The sequence below is a fragment of the Gossypium hirsutum genome, chromosome A12 (assembly GCF_007990345.1).
Source record: "Gossypium hirsutum isolate 1008001.06 chromosome A12, Gossypium_hirsutum_v2.1, whole genome shotgun sequence".
In the NCBI taxonomy this organism is placed as follows: domain Eukaryota; kingdom Viridiplantae; phylum Streptophyta; class Magnoliopsida; order Malvales; family Malvaceae; genus Gossypium; species Gossypium hirsutum.
Window position 1 is genome coordinate 105,674,489 of NC_053435.1, and position 19,129 is coordinate 105,693,617.

General features: G+C 29.9%; 2 protein-coding genes and 1 long non-coding RNA gene across 5 annotated transcripts; all 3 read right to left on the reverse strand.

Annotated features, from left to right (window-relative positions):
• Window positions 1–3,900: 3,900 nt before the first annotated feature.
• LOC121211160 (uncharacterized) lies at window positions 3,901–4,937 on the reverse strand. Its single transcript, XR_005906522.1, has 3 exons — window positions 4,569–4,937; window positions 4,377–4,489; window positions 3,901–4,229 (listed from the first exon to the last, which is right to left on the reverse strand). It is a non-coding gene; the product is annotated as an uncharacterized lncRNA (long non-coding RNA).
• A 65-nt stretch (window positions 4,938–5,002) lies between these two features.
• Window positions 5,003–5,604, reverse strand: LOC121211477 (calcineurin B-like protein 8). Its single transcript, XM_041084243.1, has 4 exons — window positions 5,535–5,604; window positions 5,378–5,460; window positions 5,247–5,306; window positions 5,003–5,143 (listed from the first exon to the last, which is right to left on the reverse strand). Exons 1-4 carry the CDS (start codon window positions 5,602–5,604, stop codon window positions 5,003–5,005), a joined length of 354 nt encoding a protein of 117 aa, XP_040940177.1.
• A 5,789-nt stretch (window positions 5,605–11,393) lies between these two features.
• On the reverse strand, window positions 11,394–13,348 carry LOC107947673 (calcineurin B-like protein 4). Of its 3 annotated transcripts, XM_041083595.1 has the most exons (9): window positions 13,121–13,348; window positions 12,820–12,938; window positions 12,634–12,716; window positions 12,491–12,550; window positions 12,310–12,442; window positions 12,156–12,208; window positions 11,967–12,047; window positions 11,776–11,888; window positions 11,394–11,693 (listed from the first exon to the last, which is right to left on the reverse strand). In XM_041083595.1, the coding sequence occupies exons 2-9, from the start codon at window positions 12,896–12,898 to the stop codon at window positions 11,624–11,626; spliced, it is 672 nt and encodes a 223-aa protein (XP_040939529.1). In that variant the 5' UTR covers window positions 12,899–12,938; window positions 13,121–13,348; the 3' UTR covers window positions 11,394–11,623. The 3 variants fall into 3 exon arrangements, with proteins under 3 accessions (XP_040939529.1, XP_016737741.2, XP_040939530.1); XM_016882252.2 differs by lacking the exon at window positions 13,121–13,348 and having other exon boundaries at window positions 12,310–12,418; window positions 12,820–13,027; XM_041083596.1 differs by lacking the exon at window positions 13,121–13,348 and having other exon boundaries at window positions 11,394–11,666; window positions 12,820–13,027.
• Window positions 13,349–19,129: the final 5,781 nt, after the last annotated feature.

Here is a 19,129-nt window from a genome sequence, read left to right on the forward strand (position 1 = left end):
GATTTTTACTGTTTACAAACAAGTATCAAGGTAAGTTCGTGTAACTTGAATTATATTCTTAAATGCTTGAAATGCATGTTTTTGATGTGAATATGATTTGAATGTTCATTATATGGAAATTTATGAAACATTGATATATTTGATAAAATGGGAAGAAATCCCGTTTGAATGAAAGGAAAATTCGATGGATCTCTGAAAAGGAATTGACGGAAAAAAGGATCTAGCCCGGACGGGTAATCCTATCCTGATATAGCCCTCCCGAAGAATATGTGTAAAATGGATTTAGCCCGGACGGGTAATCCGAATTAGGGTCTGAATTTAGCCGGGACTGGTAATTCAGATCCAAGCTCATTAGAGTAATTGTCGTTGCAGGGGATTTAGCCTGGACTGGTAATCCCGACAATACTCTATGAGTTTATATTGCAGGGGATTTAGCCTGGACTAGTAATCCCGCTGCAAGGTTGAGGTTCGCGGGAGTGTGCTCTCTGAAATGGATATGTGCGCACATGAATATGAATTGACGGACCCGGAATTGTACAATAAATATGTACCTCTGAAAATCCATCGAAATTCCGATAAATTCAACGGGATAAGTATAAAAAAATAACAAGGAAATGGAAATTATGATATTGATGAGCTCATCAATCATGGTATATATTATTGGTACATGGAAATTATTGTACTAACTTGAATGTTGAGTTTGTGCATATTAGGGTAATAATGCATTGAATGGATATATGGATGTTTATTGTATTGTATTGAAAATATTAGGTAAGTATAATTCTTGCTACATGAGCTTACTAAGCACGAAGTGCTTACCCCGTTTCCTTTTTCCCTGTTTTGTAGTGTTAAGAGCTCGAAGGTCGGATTTGGTCGGAGACACATCACACTGTCAACCTCAGGATTTCGGTATATAAAGAAACTTTATTTTGGAAATCAATGGCATGTATAAGCTAACAAAGTAAATGTTAATGTGAAATGAATGTAAAGTTAGCCATTAGTATGGTTAACAAATCTGGTTTTAGATATGTGATGACGTTATCTTATAAATATGCATGAATTTATCTTGAAAATATGTTGAATTGATTTGGTTGATGTGGATTGGTCTCGATTTAATATTACAGGGAAGGTTAAATATTTATAAAAGGGCTATATTGAATATAAAAAAAAATTTAATTCGTAAACTCCGGTAATGCCTCGTATCCTATTCCGGCAATGAATACGGGTAGGGGTATTACATTTATAACTTTTCATCATTAGAAGATAAGAAAAACGTAACTAATAATATAATTCACCCAAATTAAATTTAGAATTAAATCAAATCGAATCCCTTTTTAACATTATTTTCTTCTATTGACAAATTTCAAATTTAAAATAATATTAAGATTTTGTTAAAAAAAAAAAAGCCAACATCTTACCATTTAACCCATGGGTGCATTTAAATACTTATTAGCAAGTACAATTTTCCAACTAAAATATTTATCGGTATTCTGTTTTCTTCCTTATAATTTACTTATACATAATGCAAACGCATCCCGGCATCCGGAATAGTATACGTATAATTCCAAGTGCATGCATGTATTGTGTATATATAATTTGAAATTTACTTATTACTTATTTTACCAAAACAGTTAGATACTCCTGTCCTTCTTAATTGACAAATATTCATGTATTAAATTATTAATTGTGTCAATTAAGTTGCATGAAGGGATTAATTAATTCAAACTAGCATTAATTATAAAATTAGTAGTTTTTTTTTGTTAAATTTTACTATTAGACCTTGTATTTTGTGTAAATTGTAGATTTAATACATATAATTTAATTTGATCATTTTTAGTCTTTGTATTTTTAGAATTTGGAAATTTTAATCCTGGTCATATGGTAATGATTCAATTCATTAAATTATATTATATTATTTTTAAAATTTGATGCGCCAAACATATTGTTGCATGTGTTGTTGGGATCTGGTGCCCTTAGTATAGTATTTTTGTCTAAATATACTTATATTTTTCAAATAAATTGAATTTTGAATAAGATTCTTAAATTTTATATCATCCCAACTTATTTTATTATAATTTTAATTGTAAAATGCATTTAAATTGTAAAACATTAATATCTAATAAAAATTAAAATAAATTAGATCATACTAAATAGTTCTTCTTGCAATCTAAAAAGTCAAATTGTGCTATTAGACCTTGTACTTTTAAGTAAATTGTGAATTTAATATATGCACTTTAATTTAATCATTTTCAATTTTTGTACTTTTAGAAATTTAAAATTTTATTCCAAACTAAACGGCAACTATTAAACCATTAAGTTAAGTTCTGTTATTTTCAAAATTTGATACGTCAAACATATTATCGTATGTGTAAATAGTGTCATATAAGGTTGTCATCTTCACATATTACAAAATAAAAAACAGTTAATAGATTTAATGACTGTCGCTTACATTAAAAGTAAAATTTCGAAATTTGAAAAAATATAATGACTAAGAATTATCCAGATGGAGAATATGGACTAAATCTTTAACTTCACACATAATCCAGGATCAATAATAGAATTTAACCAAACATATTTAATAGTTATTGTTTAGTCATGACTAAATTTTTAGAATTTAAAAAGTACGAAAACTAAAATTGATTAAATTAAAATACAAGTATTATATCCATAACTAATGCAAAGTAGATGGTCTAGTGGCGGAATTTGGCCATCTAAAAATGAACCGAATCAGGTGATGGGAATCCACAAATAGGTTGAGACGCAAGATCCAAGTTCATTGCCGTTGCAATCGAAAAGGGTCTGTCCCCAAATTCTTCCTACAAATGTGTTAAAGTAATCACTCACTTTGTCGTTTAATGCATTATTATGTCTCCAAGTCACACATGCAATGAAAGACCTCTCTCTGTCTCTCCCCCACCCTTGATTTTCCCATTTCCTATACATTTCACTTTCTAAACCTGCCATGTCCCAATTCAGAAACCTTCTTTGTGTCTTCTTCCTTTCACAAAAGCGAATAAATTTATTTATTTTTTTAAAAGAAGAAGTTAATTTCATCCTCTCAATTGGTTGAATAATACTCATTAGTATTCAAACAAGCATTAAGAAATTTAATTTCCTTTTGATGTAGATTTATTTTACGATACTTAGTTTACATTTATAAAAAGTATCTAATGAATTATGAGTTTAATACATTCTGTTTAGCAGACAATCACTTATTCACAAACTTCGTGTGGGGCTAATAGTTTTCATTTCCTGTCTTGTTAAAAAACCTTTTCACTTTGCTTAGCCCTATCTCCCTCTAGGGGTATTTTAGTGATAGGTTCTATAGGAACTGGATGATCCTATTTGTTTCAAATACCTAGCGACAAACTTCTATGTTTCTTTCATTACAGTATTTCTTAACAAGTTCTTGGATAACAAGCTTAAAGGTTTTCTTATTGATGATATTGATATTGATGATAGTGACGATATCGATTGTGACCTTGATATGGAGCTGGGGCTTCTAATTATGATGAATGTGTTAACTATGGATATGATGTTAGTGTGGTGCGTTTAATTTTTTTTTGTCTCACGTTATAATATCTAATCTCATCACTACTATTATTTTTACACTAATTATAGATAAATGTATTGTCCATCTAAAGTAGTTGTTAGAATTAAACAATAGGTAGGAGACTACATTTATTGTGTAATGTAAAGATATCGTTATACTATTTCCACCTATATGCTTTTTGATAGAGGGAAATAATATTTAAAAAAAACAAATTAGACTAAAAGTACGAAAAATGAGGCTTAAATTAAACTATAGAAGAGTTGTTGAGTTTGGCAGCAAGTTAATGATGTGCCCACGAGGTGTGTTTCGCCTTGAGCCAGCAAAGTTGATGAGATGGTCGCAACATGTATAGGAATTATTAATTAATTAATTAAGAAGTAAGGAATTGGTTTAAGTTGAAGTACATGCAGCTAAAGAGATTAGAGTTGATCCAAAGGGATGACATGTCCCACATCTCATGTTGTGTCTTCCAAAATATTAATCCCCAAATTGTATGATAAATCACTAATTTCTGGTTTTAAAATGAACAAAAACCAAAGCGTTCTGAATTTGTTCTACTAATTAAGTTAGCTAGTAGGCCAAATGTTTGCCATACTGAACTTTTTTTTTGCTTTTATGGTGCCATTTTTAATATCGAATCTCTGCAACTAAGAAAAGCATTCGTCATGTCAAGTCCCTGCAATGTGAAATTTCATGTCAGAATATTTGAATTTATACCTATTATTATTAAGTTAAATTTCGATTTCAAATTATATGCATAATCGTTAATATGAGAAATTAGAAATTTCAATATGAAAAACAAATAAAGATCATTTTAACTTACATCAAATGTGGGATAGTCATATTTTTCATCAAAATTGGGTTGTGAGCTACAAATTCATCCCACTCATTCATATCAAATTTTCCATCCTTATTTGAATCTGCATCTTTAAATGTCTGTGCATATAAAATAAAAGCTACGGAATTAATGTGTTAAAATATTCATGAAAATATTCTAGCTTCTAGCCAGTCATACCTTATCAACAATGACGTCGATCACATCATCAGAAAGGACCAAATTTGATTCGTTTAGAAGAGCCAAAATCATCTCCTTGACCTTAAACCAAGTTACTCTAAATCAGCCTAAATGCCCAACACAAACCGCCAACCAATAAAGCAGTACCAATTTTCTTGGCCACGTCGCAAGGAGACACTTTCAGTGACAACCAGGGAAGATGTACCAATATTGTGTTCATAGTGATGACATGATGTGGCCAAAAAAAAAAAACGATAGTACCTCACTGGTCAGTGGATCATGATAATAACCAATCAATGAGGTCCAAAATATGCCCGTTATCTCCTCAGATTCGATGAAACCAGTTTGCCATATATCATATAATTGAAATGCGACTGCAACATGAAGACAGTTCTCCATATTTCATTAATTTATTGTCTCATACACATGTACGTTCAAGAGACATGAAAGGAGTTGAAATTCTTACAACCAACTTTGTCGGAGCGAGGAGCATCTGGGTGAAAGATGCTTAGAGATCGAACGAACTCTCCGAATCCTATAAACCCATCATTGTTGGCATCGAATAACCGAAACATCTATTACCGAACCAGGGATTTTTGTCAATTGTTGTTGTCTCGAAGTTACGATGATGATTGTAATGGAAGGAACCAGCAGTGAAAGAGGCAAAAAAAAGTTTACCCTGTTTGCAAAGAGATTTTGTTCTTTTCTGTTTCTGAACAAACCAAGTAGAAACTCTTCCTGTATAAATTGGAACTGAAATGTTAGAAAATTTAGTCTCCATTAAAATATATTGATGGTTGCTTGCTTACCTTGCTTATATATCCATCATCAACTAGAGAACTGCTTAGTTGTCTGAAAAGCTCGTACAAAGCTTTAACTTCGGTTTCATTAACTGCAACAACATGCAACAGATACGGTGAAACCCAAAATCCTGGGAGGAAACACGACAAAAGGAAACTCACTTACAGCAGGTTTCAGCAGCAAGAATGGTAGGATCTTCATGTTTAACTCGATACTTCATGCAAACGCAGCCCATTTTAAATGGTTTTGTTTTTTCTTTTCTAAAGGTTATATGAACGTAGGAAAAGAGACCTATGGATAGTAGAGTGAAAGATTTTGAATTGGAATTTGCATGAATACTATGGTTCCATGCGTTTATCTTTATTTATTATTATTATTCCTGATGTCTGGGGGTAAGAACTTTAGTAAGAATCAGGTTCTTCATTCGCCGCTAAGAGTTTTGGTCGGAAGAAACAGGTCTTATGGTGGAGAAGGGAGATAAACATTCGACTGATTTGTTTCATAAACCTTGCCGACTAATTGAAATAATTCCAAAGCCTATATTCTTCTTACCATTCTAGGTGTATGTCCACACTTTTTCGGTGGACAAATACACCAACGTTAGACCTTTGAAAAAAAATCTGAACCATTAATACATGTTAATTTAACATTTATTTATAACCTAAAACTTGAAACACCTTGTTACTATAATTTAAAAAAAAACATCTTAAATCTTTTTGATGAATTATAATAATATAATAAAATTTAAACAATATACATGACTAACAACTCAAATTCAAGTCATATCTAAGACAATAAATACCTTTATATTAAATGAAAATTTAGTAACACCTTAAATTACTTAAGCAACGAGCAAATCAATAAAAGTTTTAATGACATGGATGGCAACCCCTGGAATTGAGATACAACTATAAAATATTGGAAAGGCCAAAAGGCAAAACTACTTAAATTGTGAATCATTAGTTTTTAAAAAGGATAAAAGTGTACTTTTCCTATTTAAATAAAGATAAAAAAAATGTCTAAATTAATAGTTTTACTTTTTAAAAAGAAATTTCTCATTTAGGTGAAAGCCTCCACAGCCGCCCCAAGCTATGCACCTGATAGAACTTTTACTACTTAATGAGCCAATCAGAACATTTTGAGAACATGAGTCAGATCACTGATTATTTAATGAATATTTGGGACCTCAATTTGATTTTTTTTAAGTTGTTACATAAGCTTTTTTTTTCAATTTGATATTTAAATTTAACTCTTTATCTCAGTTTAGTATTTAATTTTTTTGTTTAATTTGGTATTTATTAAACATTTTACAAATCATTCCAATATACTAATAATATTATTTTTATGAGAAAACAAAAATAATCAATGTATGACCGATATGTGATTGATGATATAATACTTTTTTGTATTTTATATGTTCAATTCCTTCTAATTTATTTATTTATTTATTAGTTGAAAATAATGAATATCTTTTAACTTAGGGTTTTAAATTTTTTTCTTATTTAATATTAATTTGTTAATCATAGCTCAATATCTATTTTTTTTAACATGAATTTTCTCTAATACTGATAATATTTTTGTAGCATAGCAAAAAAAAATTAACACTGTTAGTGTTTTGTGTAACTGTATAACATTTAACAGATTTAAGTACCAATTAGAACCTAAAAAAAATATAGGTGCCAAATTAGGAAAAAAATATCAAGTTTAGATACCAAATTTTTAAAAAAATCAAACTCAAGTACCAAATATTATATTGAGCAAATTATTTAATTTAATTTTAAATTTTTGTAACTCAAAATCCTCAATTTCCAATTTTTTTTAAGGATTCTAAGAAAAATTGAGGTTAACCAAAAAGGATAATTTGTTTTATTTAAAAATTGGTATATCATTGTATTATATAATTAATCATACAATCACAAATTTTTAATTAAATCAATCAATGTATGAATATTAAACCTAAATTCGTATACACATCTTCAAGATTATAAACGTAACCAATTGAATTATTAAATTAACCTTATAAATATTAATTTCAAATTGAACCAGATTTCGAATTGATTAATCATAATATTAATTTCAATATTAAACTCATATACACATGTTCTGGATTGCAGATGTGATTGTTGAGTTATCCAAATAATTAATTATAACTTTACAATTGAATCAAAATTTGTTCAAATATAAACCCTAAACTCATATACACATATTGAATTCCAAACAAACCCAATTGAATTGTTCAATTAATCGTACAATCGTAAATTTACAATTAAATTTAAATTTATTTGGATATAACCCTAAACTCGAATGCACATGTCTCAAATCCCTAGCATAATCGATTGAATTTAGTGGTATATAAATTATTTGAAGGTTAACTAATAGAGGTATTAAATATAGTGACGTTTTTCAAGTTCAAGAATAGAAGTGGTCCAAAAAATTTTAGGTGTTATTTTGAGAATGATTGTAAAATTCAGGGGCCATTTTATGATTGTAAAATTACACGTACTTTCCGACCCAAATCCTTTAATAATCCAGATCAGAAGCCCCAAGAAGCTACAATCCTTACCAGAAAGTATTGAATTAAAATAAAAAATGCTCAGGAAAATTTTTTAGACGGATGTTTTTTTTTATATCCGAATATTCGATGATAATAATATTTAATTTGGATTTGGATAGAGATATTCGAGAAATTCGTGAATAATAAATATATTTAATATTTTTTAGATAGATTTACAAATTTGAATTTAGATAATTTAAAAATTGTTTATTTCCAACCTATTACAATTCCTGTTTTAAGGCTTAATATCGACACATTCCCACCTTCAAATCAATCAATTCTTCAATGCAATGTTTTCGAAACTAGACTTGATTAGTTAGTTGATCCTGTTGGATTGAGAACCAATAGGTCTAACAATTCAATCACCCTTGTAACGGCTCAAATTCCTGTGGTGTCGGAACAATGATTTAAGATCATTAAATTCGACAAGTAAATAGAAAATATTATTAATTTAATGAACATAAGTTAGATGTGAAGTTATGAAAAATGATTGAAATAGTGAATAGTATTTTATAATAAATACTAAATAATTTAGATGTGAAAACGAGGTATTGAGACCTCGAAATATTAAACCGAGCCATAAATATTTTTATAAATATTTATGGAGTATTACTAAGCTAGTATTAAAGTTTCGTCAAAAAATTTTAAGGTTTCGGTAGTCAATTGGGTAAAAAGGACTAAATCAAATTAAGTGCAAAATTATAAAATGTGATTAAATAGCTTTAGTAATAATTAAAGGAGGACTAAATAGGAAATTAAACACTTATTATTGGGCTGGAGGGTATGTGTGTGCAGGAAATATTGAAATTAGATGTGAACAAGGGGTAAAATTGGAAAATAAGTAAAAATGAATAGTTAAAAATGGGATGTAATTGGAAATTTAGAGATTTCTTCAATTTTCTTCATCCTCTTCAGCTAAAAACAGCCATTCAAGAAACCTTAGAGCTGGTTTTTCATATTTTTACTACAAGTAAGCTCAATTCTTGATTATTTCTTGTAATTTTTGTGTTTTTGAGACTTTTACAACTAGGTCTACTTGTTTAATTCATTAGTTTTTAATTTCATGGTTGATTTTGAAAGTTTCCATGAATTAGTGTTGGAATTTTATGATGATTTAGCATGGAATTAAAGCTTTAATTTGTTTATATGTTGATTTTATCGAAAGAATTATAAAGAAAGTGAATATTTGGGGACCTAATTGTAAAAGAGCTTGAAATTAGGATTTTATGTGGAGATTTTAAATTTCAATTGTTGTGAAGTAACTTGTAATGTCTTGATAAAGTGTTCTTTGAGAGGAATTAGCTCAATTGATGAATAAATTGACCAGTGACTAAATTGTAAAAACTAAAGAGTTTGGGGTAATAGTGTAATTTAAAAAAAATTAGGGGCATAAATAGTGAATTAGAATATAATTGAAATAGATGCTAATGAATGAATGATTTTATAATTATATATCAAGAAAACGAATTGAATCGTGGAAAGGAGAAATTGCAAGAATAGTCATTGAATTTCCACGATTTTTGCAAATTAGCCCAGGTAAGTTCATGTGGCTAAATTTTAGTGATAATTTTTATTCTTATAAATTTTATAATGAGTTATACTATATGATTATGATAAAACCATGAATAATGTAAAAATATGAAATTGAAGAAATGATCAAATTGAATGAAACATCGGATTGAGTACTTCTGTCCAGTGACAAACGATGAATTGAAGGAAAAAGACCATGGTAGGACCATGGCAACAAGTGATAAGCGATATCCGTATAAGACCATAGCTGGGCTATGGCTTCAGATTAAAGTGATACAAGTGATCCGTATAAGACCATAGCTGGGTTATTGCATCAGAGAAAAGTGATAAGTGTTTCCGTGTAAGTCCATATCCGGGATATGGCATCGGTATGATATATGACCCATATAAGACCATGGCTGGGCCACGGCTTCGGAAAGTGAAATGTGATCATATTTAAGTCCATAGTTTTACAATGGCAAAGTGAAGACGAAGTACTCAATTCCGTAAAGTTTCTTAATTTGAAAGAGATGGTAAGCGATAAATGGACCCATAGGAATGAAGTTTAAGTGTGAATAATATTAAATGGAATTAACTTGGTTTGTGAATGACAGGAGAAATTAGTAAATTGTAAATTATACAAATGCTTTTCCATATTGGTAAGTTTATGTTCTAAGCCTATGAACTTACTAAGCTTTCACAAGCTTACTTGAATGTGTTTGACATGTCTTGTAGATTAACGTAGAGTCGGAGGATCGGATCATCACCAAGAGTCACACTATCCAGACTTTTTTTGGTAGTTTTTGGATTATTACCTTTTGAATTATATGGCATGTATAAGTAGTTAGTTGGATAAAGTTATAAATGGTTAAAGTATAGAAAATGGATGGCTTATGTGTATGAAACTAATTTAATGGTTAAGTAGTAGTGTGTTAATACAAAATGCATGTTTTGGGCATAAAATGATTAATTGGTTGGTTGGAATTAGTATAATTGTGTTTAAATGCAGGAAATGGACGAAAGGGTGAGAAATGTGGCCTAAAACGGCCTATTTTCGTCCACACGAATAGATACACGGGCGTGTGTGACACACGGTAAGCCCACGGGCGTGTGATATAACAATGTGTCCCCTGCATCCTTAAAAAATGAAGTCAGGATAGTATATGGGTAAAGGACACAGTCGTGTGTCAAAATCAGGTGAAAATGGCTTAAAAATGGTGAAAAATCAGTGTACCACACGGCCTAGCCACATGGGCGTGTGCCCAGGCCGTGTGCCCCTCTGATACTTAAAAAATTGCAAGTCAAAATTCCACACGGGCTAGCCACACGGCCATGTCCCGGGCCATACGGGTGTGTGCCCCTATTTTCAAGGTAAAATTTCCAAAGTGGCCAGTTTAGTCCCGAACCATTTTCAAAGCATGTTTTGGGCCCCGTAGGCCCATATTAAGGACTTTATGGTGAAATATGATAAGTTTTGATTTGGAATTAAAATTTTTTGTCTCGGTTTTATACAAATGCTAGTGTATAAGTCTGGTAATGCCTCATAACCCTATTCTGGTGACGGATACGGGTTAGGGGTATTACAACCCTCATCAAACTGTAAATTATTTGTAATTATTAACTCAAATCTATTTTAAACTTGCTCATATTAATTTTTTTATTTTTTAAAATATTTATATTATAATATTATATATTACTATAAATTTAGTTTTTATGTACTATAAACTATATACTACATATAAAAGAATAATGTAATATTATATTATAAATATAGAAAACGAGTTACACTACTTTATATTATTATTTAAGTTTTCAATTGAGTTGGTGTCATAAATCCATCGGACATATTCTATTAGGGAAATTATAAAATTGTGTTCTTGTATTAAAAACAAGTTATATTATTAGAGAGTACTTCAATATTTATAAGTCTTTTTTAAAAATCAATAAAAAATTGTATATAGTGGAATTTTAACTCCTACCAATTGCATTGATAGAATCTAAATTTTACATACTTTATCACATATAGATAATGTTAACTCGATACCAACTGATTGAATCCCGTAGGAAACAAGAAAAAAGAGGGTTTAAATTAAGTTGCAGAGGCCTCTTCAAAGGAAGTAATATTTACAGTAGGAAATTTTCTTTTTCCGACTTTAAAGAAAATTGGGTCAAGTTTTACCATCTTCAAATGTTACTTATTCCCAACGATTTCAGCTTCGTTGTTGAGTACAAAACTGGGAAATGCAAGGCTGGTTAAGTCCCTGAAAAGTAATACATTTTCATGGATACTATATAATGAAAAGAGCTTAATTTTAGATGTTAGCAGGAAAAACATGAACTCACTTCAAATATGGAAGTGTCATGTTCTTTAAGACAGATGGGTTATTTTTCACAAATTCCCTCCATTCTTCTTCATCAATCTTCCCATCCCCGTTTGAATCCGCCTCCACCATTGCCTGCACCAATACATTCTCAAGAAAGCAAAAAGGATATGTAAAAAAATAAAAGAAAAAAAAGTTTACAATATTTAACACCTTTTCCACAATCATTTCCACCATGTCATTGGAAAGTACGAGTTCTGATTCACCAAGCAGAGCCAATAGCATCTCTTTCAACTACCAGTTTGGTCATTAAAAAAGAAAAAAAAAAGGGAAAACAGATAAACAACCAAAAAGTAAATAAATTATATATATATATAAAAGTTAGTGGTTTTTTTCTTTTACCTCTTCTCCCTCAATGTAACCAGTCTGTCGAAGGTCGTACAATCTGAATAGGACTGGAAGAACATAAGTAAGAAATGATAACCTTCAATATGATGCTATGGTATATTACTTTTATGTTATCAGTATTTATGTCTGATACACATTACATACATACATGCAATTTTGTCTGCTATTGGAGCGTTGGGATGAAAGACGCTTAAAGAACGAACAAACTCTCCAAATTCAATAACCCCATTGTGTTTAACATCGAATAAATCAAATACCTGCAATATAAGAAAAACTAATTGCTGCTTTAACTAAAAAATAATAATTTATGAATAAATTAATAAACTCACTCTATCTGCAAAGAGATTTTGCTTGCTGCTGTTTCTAAAAACTGCATGCTGGAATTCCTCCTGTTTAAACAGAAAAAATAAAAATCTAAGTAATATGTGTTAAAGTCAAAGAAAATGGTGCAAGAAAGTAAAGCTGCCAATACCTTGTGAATAAGACTATCGTCAATTATGGAGCTGCTTACCCTCTTGAACAGATCATAAAGAGCTTTTACTTCATTCACAGTAACTGTTGAATTATAAGAAATAATGCTTTTTTCCTTGCTCTTAGACACTTAAATTAAATACCCAGATAATAGAATTAACAAAATATAAAGGAAAGACCAGCTCACAAGGTGTTTCGGATGCAAGAATGGTTGGATCTTTATACCCAGATTTGTTTCTAACTTTCTTCAAGCAAAAACAACCCATGAATGCAATTAATCCAACAAAAGGTCCGTCGAATAAAAGCCTGCTAAAATCCAAACAAAGTTTACATCAATCCAAACGGGTATTAAGGACCAAGCTTTTCCACTCTTTAAAATGAATCCCAAAAAAGAAAAAGCCATATCCAAATATGCTAAAACATCAAAACAAAACTTATTAACGATGAAAATAACAAGAGAAAAGACAAGTTGTGGTGCATGAGTTGACCTTGTAACAGTGTTTCTTTTTTTTTTGGGGGGGGGGGTTCAGACTTCAAACTCGAAAAAAGAAAAAAAAAAGTGGTGATTTCAGTCTTTCAGAGCTCCCTTAATTAGTTTACCCAGCTCTGTATCCTTCTTCCTTTTAACGTTGTGCTTGAGTCTGCAATTTAAATGGCTAATGAAAGCTTCCTTTTTTTTCTCGTATCTGATACAATCTTCCTGATATTACTACCCGTTGCTTTCACGATACGAAGTTTTAAAGTCTTGACATTTGTTTATGGTTTAGTCTTTGGTTAAGTTAAGAGACAAGAGGGTTTTTTTATTCATTTATTAAACAATGGAATAAGAAACTGTTAAGTCACATCTTCTGTTTATTTATTTATTTATTAAGTATTTTTCAAAGCACGAACATCTGGGACTTGTTGATAAGTTCATCTTGAAAATATCAATAAAATCTCTAATTCTGCTGTTAGATTATATATTTTTGGTTTGTAGTTTTTGAATTTATTAATTTTATTTTTTATATATTTTTGAATTTTATTTTTATCCAATTGTAGCATATAAATTTGTTTAGTTAAATTCTATTATTAGTCTTGTATTATGTGTAAAATTATAAATTTAGTTCATGTTTTTCATCTAAATCATTATTAGTAGTTATATTTTTTAAAGTTTAAAATTTTAGTTTTTTATATGGGATATAACAATCTGACATGACATTACACATGCAATAATATATTTGTTGCATCAAATTTTAAAAATAGAATAACTTAATAAAATTAATTTCTACCATTTGGTAAGACTAAAATTTTAAAATTCTAAAAGTGTGGAGATTGAAAATGACCAAATTAAAGTATAATAACTAAATCCATAATACACGCATAGTTAAGGACTAATAGCATAATTTAACCAAAATAATACGGTTGCTGATAAAATTTCCAGAATCAACTATAGAGAATATGGCGAAGGGGGAAACAAGACACATGGATGCCGATAAATGAGAACTTAAACGTCAAATTAAGGTTAAGGCAAGTGAGCCATGCTCCGTAAAATCTTTCAGCTTTAGGTGTCAATTTTATCCATTCATTAATCGGCTAAGACAAAATACTTGTCAATCCAATTTCATGAATTTCTTTTGGTACAAAAGAGAGAACAGTATAACTAAATCCGAACTATTCCCTTCGCACAAGCATCCGCTCAGAGTAGGGGTTGGAGACTCGGAAGTGGTTCATCAAGACATGTCATCCCCATACATACATCATGTGCCAAGTTGACTAAATGGTTAGCACATATGTTTCCTTCAAAATGTGACAAATTTTCACAACCTATTCTTTATTAATCAAATCTAAGCAATCTTTGATCAATGTGTCTATTGGATGAACATTATCACGAGGTCCCTTAAGAATCAAACCACTAACTAAACATCTAGCTCAACAATCAAATGTGCTACTCCCATGGCTTTTGTAAGAGGCAGACCCTCCTGAACTCCCTAGAGTTTGGCACGAGCACTACCAGTCATCCCTATAATCATCCTAGCCAAGTGGCACCACGTATGCTAAAGTAAGGCATATAAAACTTTGGTTGATGGTCCGATCTCCACAGGCACATTATGTACAATTAAATTCCAACAATATTGACACATCTCCAGTGAGTTTACAGGTCGTATTTACATTAACCATCAATCGATGCGTTCCCTCAAATAAGAGAAAAAACTCCCAAATGAGACAATACCTTTCATTGAGGGTCTAAGACCCAATACTCCTTAACAAAAAAATAAATGAATTTGTAATTAACTATTTGTGGTAAGAAACCATAGGTTACCGAGTAATCTACTTGCTTTCAAATAATTGAATTAAAAAAGTCTTTATATTATTTAAAATTCATAAAATAAAGTGAATTCGTTTTGGGTTGTAGATTAGGTTTAAAGATATCTTTTGAAGAAGGTGCAATGAGCTTAAATATTTTCGAGCTTTTACAAGATAAAAAACGAACTTTGAAAAATATTAAAATTTTATTTCAAATCACTCTTTAATACTTTGTTGTGATATGGAGAAAAGGAGAAAACACCCTTGTGTGGGCAAATTACCTATGCATCTTTGGTCCAAAAGATAGTCTTGGGCTTTGATCTCATATCTTAGGTTGGCATAACAAAAACAACCTTGGGTATTCTTCTTAGTAAAAACTAACATGGCAAATATATACAAATACAATCGTGAAGAAATGTATACATGTAAATCCTGTAATCGGTTGAATTTTAATTTAAAAATAATAAAAAGATTTGTCATACAAATAACATAAAACCTAATTTTTAGGAGGGTAACATTTTAACACATATAATACTTAGTTATCCCTAACATGTTATATCAGTGAATTGTACCTTTTATATATATATGTTTGAATAAGTCATTCTGAAAGACACGATAAAATAAACACTCAACAAATTTATATAATATTTTTATAAAATATTAAAACAAAAATTAATAGAGTTTGAAAATTTGAAAAAGAATTTTAGAAAGTTTTTAAAAATTTTAAAATATAGATAAGTTTACAAAATTTTCAACAATTAAAAATGGAAAAAAAATAAAGTAGATAATATTAAAAAGATTGTAAAAATTCTAAACAATTCAAAATTTTATAAAATTTATAAACTTTTTCTTTTTTGCATTTTTAAAATTTTCAATATCCAACCTATCATGAATGGACATATGCCCAAGTTTTTATAGTTATATTTATCTTTTCCTCCAGCATATCAATATTTATGAATGTGAAGGGATATAGAATCAAAATTACATTATTAACAGGAAACATGTAAAATATGAAATCAATATCCAACCCATCATGAATGGAAATATGCCCATACACCTTTCGTGAATTAAATAACACGTTTTTTTTAACAATAGAAACTTTTTATAAATTAATATACAATTTTTTCCATTTCGATCCTTAAATTTTTTAGGCCCAGATTAGGACCTAACATTTTCGACCATTTACTGATTAGTCCTATGGTTGTTAAAAAATTGAGTGGGATATCCAGCCAGATAGAAATTACGATGCGTAAAACGACAATGAAATTATGATGTCATCCTTCAAACAATAAAAATATAAAAAACACAAAAGATAATATAAAATTATTAAAAACATTTAAAAAGTTACAAAGTGTTAAAATATTTAGAAATATATTCGTATCAATTTACTTCTTTCAACGATTTGGAATTTTCAGATTCACCAATAGAAAACCTCCCAATTCAGTATCAATGCTTAGCAATACAAACTGGGTTTTTCATAAACGTTTATGTGGGAAGTTCTTTGGTTACTTTTTATGGTGAAACTGGGGTGTTGGAGAAGGCTTCTAAGGTGTTCGAATAAATGCCTGTGAGAAATGTAGTTTCATGGACCACTATCAAATATCAATATTGCTAGATTCGCACAAAGATGGCATAATGATATGTGTTTGGAGCTATATAATATGATAAAGAATTCAACTTTGAAATCAAATGATTTCACGTTGACAAGTCTTTTGAGAGCTTGCACGTGTGGTGGAGCTTTGGCCTTTGGGGCGAGGGAGAAGCGCTCATCATCAAGTCATTCAACTGGGTTTCGATTCGTATATTTATATTTTTTATGCTTTTATTTCCATGTATTGTAATTTGAGAGAAATAAAAATGCAATGTTTATAGTCGAGAAGATAAATATTTATGATTTTATATTTTTTATAACTTTTTTTTTATTTTTATATTTTTAAATAAATTTTATAGAACTTTTAATAATATTCATAAATGTTAAATACATTTTTATAAATTTTCTAATTTTTATTTACATGTTGGTTTCTAATTGGCGGGATATTTCAACTGGATCTTTTTGCCGTCTAAAGGATTGAACTGATGAATAGCTAAAAAATATTAACTTCTGATTTCAAAGTTTTATATTAATGCTTGAAACACAAAAAATAATGCAAACACAATATGAATAATACATTATTTATTATAAATTGAAGTAATATGAAAAATTATACAAAATATATGTCTGAATTGAGATTCAAGACAAAACATAAACACAAAATAATGTCTTTAAATTAAATCACTGTAATAACTCAATACAAAATATTGGATAAAACACAACACAAACAGAAAACGGAAAATAAAATATAAAAACAATATTATTATATTAAAGTGGCAAAATCTACATAAAATGGATTGCTAAATTGTAAAAAAAATTTACAAATTTACAATATTTTGAACCCATTAATAAATTTACTTTTTTTTCTTCCATGATCTTTTTCTTTTCTTTAATTCATTCTTCATAAAAAAAAAGTTGATTCATTAAATAATCTCTTTAATCCTTCTAATACTTGAACTTAGTTGTTGAAAGCAAGTGCATCCAGAATTGAAATTGAGACTTTTCCTCATTTGGACTATATATATATATATATTTCATCTATATTAATAATAAAATGTTTGATTTATCAAAAAATAATGCTCGCGAATGAAAAAACATTTGCAAAAATCTAACCACAAATTGCTCTATTTTTTTTTCTTTTTCTTTTTGCTCATCACGATGATGTTAGTCTTAAGTAGACCTGCTCATTAGTCTTAAGTAAACTTGTTTATGGGTTGGGCTACTCGGCCCGGCGCGAAAGCCTGCTTGAAATGTGGGAGAGTTTGGACAAAAATATAGGTTCGAAAAATGGGCTTGGACAAAAAAATGAGGCCCGTTTAAAAAATGGACCGGGCCTCGGGTAAGGTATTTTTGGCCCGGGCTCGGCCCAGCCCAATTCACTAAATGACAAAAAAATTCTGTTATTTTTTTATGTTATTTTCTTGTTGTTTTCTCCCTATTTTGCTACCATATTACTATTAGTTGCTCTTATTTTATTGTTATTATTTAGATATTGTATAAAACTTATTTTATTATTAATTTTGTTATTGTTATAAAGGTATTTGTTAATTTTATAATTATTTTAGAGGTATTTCCTTGTTAAGTTGCATCTATCTTAGTGTTATTTAAGTTTACATATTTTTTAAAATTTATTTTCAATTTGTTAGAAAATATTTATTTTAATTTTTTAAATATTTTTGATGTATTATATATATTTAAAAATTATATAAAATAATATAAAAATAAATACGAATGGGCTGGGCCTGAGTTTTAATTTTTTTATTTGAATAGAGTTTGGGTAAATTTTTGGGCCCGGCCCATGATCACCTCTAGTCTTAAGGTTGGTTACTACAATCTCTCTCCCGTCTCGCGTTCTATTTCTTCCTTTTCCTTGTTTCTTCCGTCACCGCATCCACCTCTTTTCTTCCCATTCCATCACCTTCGTTCTCAAGGATGATGCTAGAGTTTTTCTTTTGAGGGGAGCCAAATTGAACACTAATTTTTACCATTAGATGAATTTGTAAGGCTAAAAGGACAAATTCACCATGTGGGGGTAGGAGGGCAAGGCCATTGCCTGCCTTGGCCCTTGACCGCTCTCGTCTTCTTTCCTCTCCTTAGTCCCTTCCCTTTTCTCTTTTGGTTTGTTTGCTTTTCTTAGCGTCTCTTCTCAACATAATAAAGCCTGTGCATTGCCGACACTTGTGCCCTCTCCTCACTGTTGGCTTCATCAGTGGTTGTTTGCCTCTTGGGTGAGGCTTTTGTTGGGTTTGTTTTACCCCTTTTCTCACCCATGTTTTCATTGAGTGTTTTTCTTGCAAGGCTTTGGCTTGTAGTTGCTACCAAGCTACTGCAACACAATCTTGTCGCCATATGGGATGTTGAACTTTACATGGAAGCACTGCATCAATCCTTTATTACTGGTTTCTATCCCCCCACGTTTGTTGGATTGGCTTCTTCCTGTTTCGAGTTCCATCCATCATTTTTTTTAAGTGAATAGTTTGTCGCAAGTTATAAATCAAAGCCTGTAATTATTACGTACAGAATATTTCTTTGAGATCAATTTATTAAATGAGACTTATTTAATTCACATGAATTAATTTGATTTATAAAATCTATAGAAAAACTCAATTACTTGAAGCATTGA